The following is a 14058-nucleotide window of genomic DNA, read 5'->3' on the forward strand; positions in this document are numbered from 1 at the left end:
CTTAATGACCTGTGTGCAATAATCAACATATTGTAAACTATGCAGATGACACAAATCTTGGAGATATGTTGAATGAATAGCAATGGGTTGTCCATTGTCTACAATATTAAGTAATATTTTTATGGAACATTTCGAAGAAAACAACATTAATAATTTTAATTATAAACCAAAATTTGGTGGAGATATATTGATGATGTTTTCTCAATATATCCATTCGGTAATGATCATCTCAACCAATTTCTAGCACACATAAACTTAATAGAACCCACAATCAAATTTACAACAGAAACCATAGACTAAATGATAAGTATAGACAAACAGTGGCAATGGAACTGAAAATTAATTTAAGTAAGCATCGTGAGATGGCAGCACTAAACGCATATTCCCGTAATTTTAAAGCCAGACGCAGCAATTCCGATCTTTTGACTGTTGGAAAACATCAGTTTTAATGCGGGGTTGTCTAGTTGACAAATCACAGTTTTTGTTTGGTTTCTAGGCAAAAAATAACAGATTTTGTGTGTGTTTTCTTTAATTATTATTGTGTATCACTTCGTTGTATTTTTAGTTTAGTTATTTGTTATTAGTTTATTTTTAATATTTATCAAGGTGTAATTTATACTTAATACATTATGAAAACAGTCACGTGACCATTTGTACCTTAAAATGAGTCACGAGATTTAGAGTTTAAAACTAAAAAACGGTCACGTAATCTTTAAAATTAAATTTAATTATAGAAAATAGTCACGTGACCCGTCAAATAATATTTTGTCATTTACAGTCACGTGATCTTCAGGGTTCCGTTTTGGCATTAAACAAGACTCACGTGACCTTTAAAAATAAAATTTGAGTATTGAAAATCGTCATGCGACTTTATGAACTGTAAAAACAGTCACGTGACTCTTCAAATTAATATTTTTAACATCTAAAACAGTCACGTTACCTTTAGGATGCCGGTTTGACGTGACCACGTTTTTAATTGAAAATGCATTATAAAGAGTAACGTGTGTGTCTTTAAAAATATCAGTCTAAACTGAAAAATGAGCATGTGATCCTTTAAATAACATTTTGACATTAAAAACTGTCATGTTAATCTTAAAAGAGTCCCGTTACCTTTAGGATTCGTTGTAAAGTTAAAAAAGAGTCACGTGGACTAAAAAAAATTAAATTTGAGTATTGAAAATCGTCACGTGACCATTTGCACATTAAAAGGAGTCACGTAATTTAAAAAAATCTCAGTTCAAACTGAGAAACGGTCACGTAACCCTTTAAACATTATTTTGCTATTTACAGTCACGTGACCTTCAGGATTTCGGTTTGACATTAAAAAAATGTTTGATTATTGAAAATCGTTATGCGACTTTATAAACTGTAAAAAGAGTCACATGACCTTTAAAAATATATTTTATTTTTGAAAATCGTCACGTCACCATTTGCACATTATAAGGAGTCAGGTGACTCTTCAAATAATACTTTGACATCTAAAACAGTCATGTGACCTTTAGGATTTCGTTTTGACGTTAAAATAATTGAAAATTGTCATATGGCCATTTGCACTGTAAAGAGGGTCACGTGTCTTTAAAAATATCAGTGTAAACAGAAAAACGATTACGTGATCCTTCAAATAACATTTTGACATTTAAAACTGTCATGTGACCTTATAAGTTCCATTTTTAATCATAAAAGAGTCACGCGACCTTCAGGATCTGTTTTGGAAAAAAAATTGTCAAAACATAAAAACTGTCACGTGACGTTAAAAATGACATTTTAATCTTACAAATAGATACGTGATTTAGTGTATCAGTTTAAAACTAAAAAACGGTCACGTGACCTTCAGGATTCTGTTTTGACGTTAAAAAAGAAATACTGCAAAAGTTGGCAACTATGTCTGCAATGACGAGCTGTATTAGCGCCATCTCTTAGAGTTTACCTACAACTGAAGCGGCCGAAATACATTAGGAAGCCCTTGAAGCGTTAACGGCTTCCTTTTTGGGTGCCACTTTAATTATATTACGCTGGTTGTCTGTACTTATCATTTAGTCTACGACACTTCAAAGAAGCTAAAAATTCAGTGTGGTATTGCATACGGGTCGTCGGTGGATACATGAAGGACATTGCGAATAATATACCTAGCGAATTTTGAATCAATTTTCAAATCCGGTATTATTTTTTGGGAAAGACATAGTTTAACCCAAAGCATATTTGTAGTACAAAAACGCATGCTGAGGGTATTATTAGGTAAGAAGTTTTACAGAAAGTTACGAATAATAACAACGTATGCGGTTTTATGTTATAGACAAAGTAAGAATAAGTATTGAACCAAGGTTTACCCGAGTAAAGTTAAAAATACCTAGAAAACACGGGTAAAGTATGAAGTATATCAAATTGTACATTGTTCGACCTTTACCTGGGTAAACGGCGTTCTATCCGCTTTGACTCGGTTAAAATTAATTGAGCGGGAATTAGGCCAAATGCGCAGATTGTAATAAGCCAATTTTATCAGAAAATATCACGTGATCTGTGCTTGTGTCAAAAAAAAAAAAATTAAAACAGATTAGACGAAAAAAAAATTAACAAAGCAAAGAATATGAAAGCTCTATTTAACTTAAAGTATTCACCAAATTCTATTGGAATTACAGTGAAAGTGAAAACTCCAGATGTCGATCGAGGAATGGGTGATTTTAGAAACATTTTCACGAAAATTGTTTACACAACAGACGACGATCTTTATAAGCTTGCAAATAACTATCGATGAAATGTTTTTCAGGAACCAATTTGCTACGGGTAGTGAAAAATACTTATCTATTTTTCCTTATGCATTTTAATCACTTATAAAAGCAAAAAAAATTGGGTGTAGATTCTACACCGAAATAAATTCTAGTTACTAATTACCTTGAGTGGACTGTCCTGAACAGCACAAGCACCAATGAAAGCAACAATAACGGCAACAACGTTGACAGTCAATTGGAACTGTAAGAATTTGGCTATGCTGTCGTAAACGTTTCTACCCCACATGACAGCTTTGACGATACTGCTGAAGTTGTCATCGGTCAAAATAATGTCGGAAGCTTCTTTAGCTACGTCAGTACCAGCGATACCCTATATTATAGTGGAGGTTTGATTATCGTTTTAGAAATTCAAATGAATTGGTTACCATAGCAAAACCGACGTCAGCCTTCTTCAAAGCCGGCCCATCGTTGGTTCCGTCACCAGTGACAGCCACTACTTCTCTGTTATCACTGGCGTTGCTGTCAATGATTCCCTTTACTAGAATGTACTTGTCCGTTGGAGATGAACGAGCTAACACTCTCAGTTTCGGCCACACTTTATCCAATAGATGCTGTTGTACCTTTTAAAAAATGTTAAAATAGTGTCATAAGTGTTTACTAATATTTTCTCAGTAATATACCTCCCCAGAACTGTCCCGAATACGTCTGTTAAATTCTTTGCCCTCTAAAATTAAGAAGTCTTCATTAGGTTTTATAATGCCGCATTTCATGGCGATCGATCTAGCAGTGTTGATGTTATCTCCGGTAACCATTCTGACGGTGATACCAGCTTTCTGGCAACGTCTGATGGCATCAGGTACTTCAGGTCGGACAGGATCTTCAATACCAACGACACAAAGACACGTGAGATTACTAACGATGTTGTCCTCATCTTCCCAGTTAGGCTCATTGTCAATATGCACTTGATTGATTTCCGCTTTGCCAGGAACGAACTCCTTGTAGGCAACGCAAATGGTCCTGAGGCCGTCACAAGCCATCGGTTCTATAACCTGCTTCAAAAGTCTTTCTTGCATGTCCCGAGTGAATTTTTCCAAACGGCCATCGTGACCGTAGATGAAGGCACACCTGAAACATTTTATTCGAGCGCACTAATCATAACACAGCACAATAACTTACTTGCTTAAAATAATTTCAGAAGCACCCTTGGTGAATAACCTAAACCCGCCCTCACGGCGAGGAATGACGGTGCTCATAGATTTCCTAACAGAATTAAAGGTGTAAACTCTGGTGAAAGATTCCTCCGGAAAGTCGTCTCGGACGTTCTGATAGTTCTTGTTCAAAGCTAGTGAGAAGCCTAACAATGCACATTCGGTTTTGTTTCCCACTTGCTTAGGGAGTTCATTGGGATCTTCCGGAAGCTGAAATAAGTTTTTTTTTGTCAACATATCACCTAAACCATTCCTCATTCTTACCATAACGCGAGAAGTATAAGCACAGTTGACAGCAATACCCTGTATGATAAAATTGCCCACGTGAGCAGGGATATCACTGAACTTAGGGATAGTTTTGCACAGTTGCTCACAGATATACGACTGCACGACGGTCATTCTATTTGTGGTCAAGGTTCCGGTCTTATCCGAGCAGATAGCGGTGGCGTTACCCATTGTTTCACAAGCATCCAAATGTCTTACTAAGTTGTTGTCTTTCATCATTTTCTAAAACACAAATTTTCAATCAAATCATTCCTTTACTAGCCTACATGAATGACAAACATTATATTTGAATAACATTCACGCAAAAGTCGATAAATTCAGTTTTGATGAGATATTAAAATTTTAATTTTCTTCATGAATTTCTAATTTATTAGAATAATTTTTTCTAATACACATTTTAAAAAATTTGGTAAATTTAATTTAGACAAAGTATCAAGTATCTTAAACCTTCCCAGACTTGTTTTAAATTGTCAGAGGCCTCTACAACCATTTTAAACATATCAAAGGCCTCTAAGTGCTACTGAGAAACTCCAGAGCCCTCTACAACTGTCTTAAACTTTCCCAGAACTGTTTTAAACTGCCAGAGGCCTCTAGAAACATTTTGAAAGTTCCATAAACCTCTAAATGCTATTGAGAACCTTCAAAAAAAATGCTATAGAAGACTCTAAAAGTATCTTAAACCTTTCCAGACTTGTTTTAAATTGTCAGAAGCCTCTACGACCATTTTAAATATGTCAAAGGCCTCTAGGTGCTACTGATAATTTCCTGAGAAACTCCAAAGCCCTCTACAACTGTCTTAAACTTTCCCAGAACTGTTTTAAACTGCCAGAGGCCTATAGAACCATTTTGAAAGTTCCATAAACCTCTAAATGCTATTGAGAACCTTAAAAAAATGCTATAGAAGACTCTAAAAGTATCTTAAACCTTCCCAGACTTGTTTTAAATTGTCAAAGGCCTCTAAGACCGTTTTAAATATGTCAAAGGCGTCTAGGTGCTACTGATAATTTCCTGAGAAACTCCAAAGCCCTCTACAACTGTCTTAAACTTTCCCAGAACTGTTTTAAACTGCCAGAGGCCTATAGAACCATTTTGAAAGTTCCATAAACCTCTAAATGCTATTGAGAACCTTAAAAAAATGCTATAGAAGACTCTAAGAGTATCTTAAACCTTCCCAGACTTGTTTTAAATTGTCAAAGGCCTCTAAGACCTTTTTGAATATGTCAAAGGCCTCTAGGTGCTACTGAGAATTTCCTGAGAAACTCCAAAGCCCTCTACAACTGTCTTAAACTTTCCCAGAACTGTTTTAAACTGCCAGAGGCCTATAGAACCATTTTGAAAGTTCCATAAACCTCTAAATGCTATTGAGAACCTTAAAAAAATGCTATAGAAGACTCTAAAAGTATCTTAAACCTTCCCAGACTTGTTTTAAATTGTCAAAGGCCTCTAAGACCTTTTTGAATATGTCAAAGGCCTCTAGGTGCTACTGAGAATTTCCTGAGAAACTCCAAAGCCCTCTACAACTGTCTTAAACTTTCCCAGAACTGTTTTAAACTGCCAGAGGCCTCTAGAAACATTTTGAAAGTTCCATAAACCTCTAAATGCTATTGAGAACCTTCAAAAAAATGCTATAGAAGCCTCTAAAAGTATCTTAAACCTTCCCAGACTTGTTTTAAATTGTCAGACGCCTCTACGACCATTTTAAACATGTCAAAGGCCTCTAAGTGGTACTGAGAATTTCCTGAGAAACTCCATAGCCCTCTACAACTGTCTTAAACTTTCCCAGAACGGTTTTAAACTGCCAGAGGCCTATAGAACCATTTTGAAAGTTCCATAAACCTCTAAATGCTATTGAGAACCTTAAAAAAATGCTATAGAAGCCTCTAAAAGTATCTTAAACCTTCCCAGACTTGTTTTAAATTGTCAAAGGCCTCTAAGACCGTTTTGAATATGTCAAAGGCCTCTAGGTGCTACTGATAATTTCCTGAGAAACTCCAGAGCCCTCTACAACTGTCTTCAACTTTCCCAGAACGGTTTTAAACTGCCAGAGGCCTATAGAACCATTTTGAAAGTTCCATAAACCTCTAAATGCTATTGAGAACCTTAAAAAAATGCTATAGAAGCCTCTAAAAGTATCTTAAACCTTCCCAGACTTGTTTTAAATTGTCAGACGCCTCTACGACCATTTTAAACATGTCAAAGGCCTCTAAGTGGTACTGAGAATTTCCTGAGAAACTCCATAGCCCTCTACAACTGTCTTAAACTTTCCCAGAACGGTTTTAAACTGCCAGAGGCCTATAGAACCATTTTGAAAGTTCCATAAACCTCTAAATGCTATTGAGAACCTTCAAAAAAATGCTATAGAAGCCTCTAAAAGTATCTTAAACCTTCCCAGACTTGTTTTAAATTGTCAGACGCCTCTACGACCATTTTAAACATGTCAAAGGCCTCTAAGTGGTACTGAGAATTTCCTGAGAAACTCCATAGCCCTCTACAACTGTCTTAAACTTTCCCAGAACGGTTTTAAACTGCCAGAGGCCTATAGAACCATTTTGAAAGTTCCATAAACCTCTAAATGCTATTGAGAACCTTAAAAAAATGCTATAGAAGCCTCTAAAAGTATCTTAAACCTTCCCAGACTTGTTTTAAATTGTCAAAGGCCTCTAAGACCGTTTTGAATATGTCAAAGGCCTCTAGGTGCTACTGATAATTTCCTGAGAAACTCCAGAGCCCTCTACAACTGTCTTCAACTTTCCCAGAACGGTTTTAAACTGCCAGAGGCCTATAGAACCATTTTGAAAGTTCCATAAACCTCTAAATGCTATTGAGAACCTTAAAAAAATGCTATAGAAGCCTCTAAAAGTATCTTAAACCTTCCCAGACTTGTTTTAAATTGTCAGACGCCTCTACGACCATTTTAAACATGTCAAAGGCCTCTAAGTGGTACTGAGAATTTCCTGAGAAACTCCAAAGCCCTCTACAACTGTCTTAAACTTTCCCAGAACTGTTTTAAACTGCCAGAGGCCTATAGAACCATTTTGAAAGTTCCATAAATCTCTAAATGCTATTAAGAACCTTCAAAGTATCTTAAACCTTCCAGGACTTTGTTTTAAACAGTCAGAGGTCTTTAAGACCATTTTGAATCTGCCAGAGACCTCTAAGTGCTACTGACAACCTTCTAAAAAGTGCCGGAGGCCTCCACAAGTGTCTTAAACTTTCCAAGAATTGTTTTAAATTGTCATATGCCTCTAGAACTATTTTGGAAGTGCCAGAGCTCTCTAAATAATACTGCAAACCTTCTAAACATTGCCAGAGGCCTCTAGACTCAAGTTCAAATTTTCCAGAGGTCTATTTGCACCGACATATTTAAAGACACCCTAGGCTTAGTTTTCATTTAAGTGACATTTTGCACATAACCTGTCACAGCCGGAAAAATGTAAATCAGATTCAGACAGTCGTGAAATCTGAAATTGTATAAGAGACAGGTTATGTGACTTTGATTAAGCAACTTTGAACTTGCAACACTGTAAAGGCCAGTTGATATCTATCAAAAATAGTCACTGTAGTTTAAACTTGATCAACCCAAAGCATTTAAATTTAAACGACAGCAAACCTATTTTACAATAAATTGTCTGGCAGTACCTGTATTAACTTAAAAACAAACATTATAAATAGTACTCACCTTAACACTATAAGCTAAAGACAAAGTTACAGCTAATGGTAGACCTTCAGGCACAGCAACCACGAGAACGGTGACACCAATAATCAAATGACGGACCATTTGATTAACGTAAGAGTTCCTCCAAGGTTTCTCTTCAATAATGAAAGTTTTAACACAAAACTGGATAATCAAAATGACGACAGTGAGCACGGCAATGGTAGATCCAGCATATCCGATCTGAATTGCGAGCTTGGTCAGTTTAGCTTGCAAGACAGACTTTTCCTTCTTGTGGCTGGTTTCTGCTGGTGGAGCGTTGCCGACATGGTTTTCCTTGCTATCCTGTTCAGTGTTCTCATGCTTGTTGGCGACCGGTGCTGGAGAATTCATGTGGCTATTTCCGGTAACGTTCTCTTCGTCCCCTGATTTCAGTTTTAGTTCATTAGTTTATATTCATAGTGATAAATGGAAAAGTTTACTGTTAGATGCCACGCTTTGAGATACTTAAATATCGCTTAATAAGCTGTAAATAAAATTTATGAGTTTTGAATCAATTATTGCATTTGAAAAGCCAACTTAAAAAACCAAACCGTGGCTCACAGAGACATGAAACATATAGCAAATAGCTACGTGAGTTTTAAAACTAAAAAGAGTTTGACACATGCAGGAAGGATGTTAGTAGTGAAAGTTACACAGGCCGGCATAGCACTTCTAGTTCATTAGCCTCTACCATGAACAATTTGATACAGCATAACGCAGGCCTGTGTTTTAGAGGTCAAAAGTTAAGCTTTAACTGCCAGTGAAAAATAGTTAAATAAAATTATGCTCTTAATAGTAAATTTGATTTAGATGTAAAATAATAATAAAAAAATTTATTCACCTGTCAAACTTTTCTTCTTCCGCTGCTTTTTAGCTTCTGTACAAAAACACATGCAAAAGGAGAACATTAGCAATCTCAAAAACACTCCCAAAGTCCTGACATGGGTAAAATATATAAAAAAATTATAAAAAAATTTACAGTGTATGGTTATCTTTTCGAAACACCCTGTCTTAGCGTACAAAAATATTAAATACAAAGATTGTCATTAAAAGAGTAATTAAGAAACAGAGTCTTCTTAAAGCAAGCGATTTGAGGCATATAATTACTAGTAATATAACGTGAAGTGGTTTTACCATATCCCTGTTTAAAAATTTGCAATTTCAAAACAGACTCAAGATTGTTTTGTGTATTTGATACGGTCAATTTGATTATTCCAGGCAGTATAAAAACAGCCCAAAGGACAACAAAATGGTAAATTAAATAGGAAATATCACATTGCCCGGACATTATTAACAATGCTGGAAGTCATATGAACAATTTAACTATAACTAAACTAACATCATTCAAAACTGGTTTAGATTCATTTTCTTTGGAAAAACTATTTCGAAATGTCCATAATGAAATAAGGTTCATAACCAAACAATAATATTAATGGTTAATTTAAACTTGTTGTCACTCACATACCGAAAACCAAACAGAAAACTGAAAAAATGCATTGTCCAAGAATTTAAAATATTTTATAATAAAAAATAAATAAATTTCTTTGCCAGATGGTTTTAGAATCACTTTAAAACTGCCAAAGCCTTTAAAACGTTCTTTTGATATTTTTGGTTGCCTCGTCAATTTTTTTAATTTTCTTTTGCGAATAGAATCATTCAAGAATCTATTATGAATGAGAATTGAAAGAATTTTCAAACTTCCAAGAATATTTTTATATTTTAAGAGATGCCTCTAGAATCACCTGACAAATGTCATAGGCTTTCATATAGAATCATTATAAACCTGCCAGATGCCTCTAAATAACTCGAATCTTTTAGGGACTGTGCTTTGAGTATAACTTTGTAAACTTCTTCAATATTCTATAATACGGCTTCTACAATCGTCAGAAGCTTCTAAATCCCTTTTAAATCAACCAAGAAATTATTAAAAATGTCAAGTGCGTCTAATATCACATTGGAAATGTTACAGGCAATGTGGTCAGCTTCTAACTATCTTATAAACCGCTCCAATAATCTATTATAAGTGCAAAATGCTTCTAGAATCATTTTATAATTGCGAGTAGCTATGTATTCCAAATACCTCTTCATTAATTTATTATAAGTGTCAGATGCCTCTAGAAAGGTCAGAAATAATCAGCCTCTAAATACTTTATAAACCACGCAAGAAACTAGTATAAATGCTAGATGCTTCTAGAACAGAAGAATGCTGCTAGAAGTCGATAAAACTCTTCAAACCTCCAATAATTATTTGATACTTTGGCAGATAGAGAGTTACCTTACAGATCTCCATTGTAAAGTTGCAAATTAAAAAACCGGACAATGGCTCCAAACCAGTTTCTTACAAAAAAGTGTGATGACAAAAAGAATAAATGATGAGATATGCTATAGAATTTTTACTCCAAAGCAAATTTTGGGTCAATCCTCCAATGAGAAGAGATTCCAAATCAAATGTGTGGGGTTGGATTTGCTTTTACGGTCCAGTATTGTTAGAATATTGATGGAGCTTGGAACAGCGAAAAACACGTTACCATCCTGGAAAATGGATTATTTTCGTCCGCTAAGAGAAAATAACTACTTATTTCCGCAAATAATTGTTCCATACCTTTAGAATGGTAAATAACTGACTGCAGGACAATAACGTTAAAATATTACTATGGATCTCAAGAAGTCATAAACCAAACTCAAATCCAATGGAAAACATTTGGAGAAGAATAATGATAAAAAAAATAGTCAGTTAAATAGAGAACCTCTCTAGGAAATAACAGGTGCACCAAACTGCTTTTTTTTTAAATAACTCCATTTTGACTGAGGGTAGCTCTGTTAATTCACAAGCTACAAAAAAGTATAAATAATGAAAGTTATAGGAAATTCATCATCCTCTACAAAATTGTATTGAGGTGTTTTTGCTCTCAGGGGCCTTCTTAAAAAGTTAACAAGGCAAGAAGTGACAGGGTGCATCAAACTGCATTTTTTTAAAACTGCTCTAACTCGATTTCGACTGAGGGTAACTCTGTTATTTGTAGAGCTACAAATAAGTATAAATAGCGAAACTCCTCCTTTACAAGATTTTATTAAGGTGTTTTAGTTCTCAAAGACCTTACACTCTCTCACAGTTAACAAAACAAGAATAAGTGACAAAATCAAATAGGAAGAAATGTGGCAAAAAATTTAAACCACATGGAATGAAATAACCTTCCAATATGTAAATACTCTAATTAACACGTTAACCATGTGCACCATATATCCTATTTGGGCACAGTGAATGCATGTCAACCTATTTAAAAATGTACACTGGTCAAAGGGTAAATTTGAAAATTTCCTATGTGGTCCGTTAACTTGTTAAATCTACGCACAATTAAAAAAATGTCATTACTAAAATAGAAGGCTTACTTGAGTAGGAAGGAAGGCGTATTAAGGCCTAAACTAAACAGAAAAAAATTCAGAAGGAATGATCTTGACTAGAATATCAAAAACTAAGTTTAACTAAACACATACACTTTTACAATTTTTACTAATTTTGCTATAACAAAATTCGATGTTGCCTATTTTCAATATCTATTTCTTCTTCTCTTGATATAAAGTAAGAGTTACTAAAAATAGGCAACATCTAATTTTGTTATAGCGAAAATCGCAAAATTGGTAAAAATCGTATGTATATAAAAGTGTATGTTTTTAGTTAAATTTACGATAGCACATAGTTATTATTAGTCAAAACGGACCTAATTTAAATAGGTTATTGGTTAGGTAACCCAATCAAAATTTTTCAGCCGTTTCCGTCTATTTGGAACCCAAGAAACCCGGGGCAACTCTTTTTGTCGATCAGACCAAACACGACCCAACTTTGTGTAAATCTAGTAAAATTGTTCAATTATGCAGATTTTGATGCAAAAATATACAGCTTCTTATTTAAAATAAGTAAAAACTTGGTCAAAACAAGTCAATTTTTTTTTAACTAAACCTAAAAATTACTATAAAATGTAACTTTGCCCTGCTATTGCACCATCCTGTATTTTAACCTTTTAAAATTATCATTATCACAATAACATATGATTTAGTCATTATACAGCACTTTCTTATAAAATTTGTATTTTTCACCAATCTAAAAATGTGCAGTATGCTGAGTAAACATTAATCATGGAGTTTACAAGCACACTTTTATGGATTTACTAGTAATTATATATCAAAACTTTTTTCCATAAAAAAAAATTGGAAACTTTTGCAACCATACACTGTAAATGGCTTTAGCCAAGGGTATATAAAAACTCCTCTTCTAAGATCATATAAATTTATGCATTCATATAATTTGCACAAATTGATAAGAACAATAATGCCAGACAGAAAGTTAATCAAAGTAATGCATTATGTATTATTTGTTTCCAAAAAAATATGTTGAACACTCACAATAAAAATGATAAGACATAAATACACCACAGCCATTTCAATAATCTGAATTTTAAGCTTCAAAGTAATTACACTTTAAAGTTCTGATTTATCTAATTGATAGATAAATGATTCCTAATTATATCAATTATAGTATTATGTATTTATTTTATTTTTGTTAGTGTAAGATATTAAAAAATTATCTTTCGGACTGGCACTGGATTAGATTTAAAATAAAAAATAGAAAACGGGGTAAATTTAAGTTAAAAGGGCCTATTAAATTTCTCTAGACTGAGCACATTTGGGTCCTACATTGCTGGACAATAACAATAACCCCTATGAAAATTTATAAGCCCCCTACATATATAACATACAATCTATCCTGATGTTACAGACATTTAAAAATGTGCAGCTAATAGAAATACACTGAAGTTTTTAATGCTTCATCTGTAAAAAGTCTCACAAATTAAAAATTAGGTACCCCTTTACTAACTGCGAGAAATCCTTACAGATGGGAAAAATACGAGGGGGGTCACGATTCAAACAGTGACGACATGCCCATAAAACATGTAAACAAAACATACCTTTCTTCATCTGCTTAATTTCTTGTTCTTGTTGGTCAGCTGCAGCTCCGAGCAGTGTGAATATAATTCCAGCTTGAGAATTTACACCCACGGCCGTAACCAGCATTTTGCCAGAACCCTCCATAACATGAGTACCGGAAAGAACCATAGGGTCAAAGTGTTCTCCTTTCTTCACGTGATCCGATTCTCCAGTAAGGGAAGATTCATCCACCTAGAAATTTTCTGTGCTATCTTTTTTCAGGACAGTTAGTGCATATTAGTACCTTAAGATCGTTGGATTGGATAAGAATACCGTCAGCAGGCAAAAGATCACCATATTTGATTTGGCAAATATCCCCTACAACTATGTCACTGACAGAAACCTGTTTGACTTCTCCGCCTCGGATAACTGCAAATTTATGTTCTCCTTCTATTCGACTCTGCAAACCTCGAAACTGTCTTTCCTTAGTATAATCGTTAAAGGCTGTCACTAATACTACGACTATAACTGAAATTAAAATGGCGAGACCTTCAATCCAACCGTGGCTAGTTTCATCATCGTCAAATCCAGTTTCCTCTGGAAAGAAGGAAAACTTTACTTTCTGAAGTAAATTTCAAAATAATCTATGCTAAACCATAGAAATCAATGATCGTGATAATCATATCAAATCCAATGTACTTAAACAGTAAATAATTCCAGTATTTTTAAAATAAAATCTTACCTTCATTTTCAGCAGATGGAAAGAATGAAAGACCCAAAGAAACTATTGCAGCTACTTCTAAAATAATTAACGTTATGTCTTGTAAAGCTTCCCAAACTAACTGTAAAAATGTTTTTGGAGGTTTGGGAGGTATTGAATTGGAACCAAATGTTTCTCTTCTATGATCTAAGTCTACTTGTGACCCGCTAAGACCTGAAAATTGGTTGTAAGAATTTTTGCCAATAAAATTTCCGTAACCTTACCTTCACTAGGAGATGTGTAGAGTTTTTTACAAATATCTTGCACCCCACCTAATTCTTGTATTTTCTGAACTCCATCCTGACCATGATGTTCCATCAGGGTGCGGAGTTGCTTGAGGGATATTCCATATTGTGCGGGACGGCCGTCTATCGTAGCCATTTCTTACTGCAGTTCTGTAACAAGACACATCTTATATAAAACCTAGTATATCAATCTACAAACTGTGCTATTATAAAAAGT

General features: G+C 34.4%; 1 protein-coding gene across 12 annotated transcripts in view; it reads right to left on the minus strand.

Annotated features, from left to right (window-relative positions):
• The window catches only part of PMCA (plasma membrane calcium-transporting ATPase 3), a 216902-nt gene that overhangs the window by 32825 nt on the left and 170019 nt on the right, over positions 1-14058 (minus strand). For 10 of the 12 annotated variants that reach the window (XR_014180870.1, XM_081993884.1, XM_081993883.1 and 7 more), the window contains 11 exons: positions 13821-13991; positions 13579-13770; positions 13141-13433; positions 12878-13088; positions 8755-8790; positions 7899-8296; positions 4199-4441; positions 3903-4144; positions 3407-3851; positions 3152-3346; positions 2890-3096 (listed from right to left, as the gene is read on the minus strand). Coding sequence is in view for 11 of the 12 variants with exons in the window: in XM_081993884.1 (XP_081850010.1) it covers positions 2890-3096; positions 3152-3346; positions 3407-3851; positions 3903-4144; positions 4199-4441; positions 7899-8296; positions 8755-8790; positions 12878-13088; positions 13141-13433; positions 13579-13770; positions 13821-13977 (2619 nt within the window). In the remaining variant the exon portion in view is untranslated. The remainder of the gene's footprint in view (positions 1-2889; positions 3097-3151; positions 3347-3406; positions 3852-3902; positions 4145-4198; positions 4442-7898; positions 8297-8754; positions 8791-12877; positions 13089-13140; positions 13434-13578; positions 13771-13820; positions 13992-14058) is intronic. The other 2 variants (XM_081993886.1, XM_081993885.1) reach the window with 1 other exon arrangement.

Source organism: Ips typographus, linkage group LG16, assembly GCF_016097725.1.
Source record: "Ips typographus isolate SLU linkage group LG16, UJ_Ityp_2.0, whole genome shotgun sequence".
In the NCBI taxonomy this organism is placed as follows: domain Eukaryota; kingdom Metazoa; phylum Arthropoda; class Insecta; order Coleoptera; family Curculionidae; genus Ips; species Ips typographus.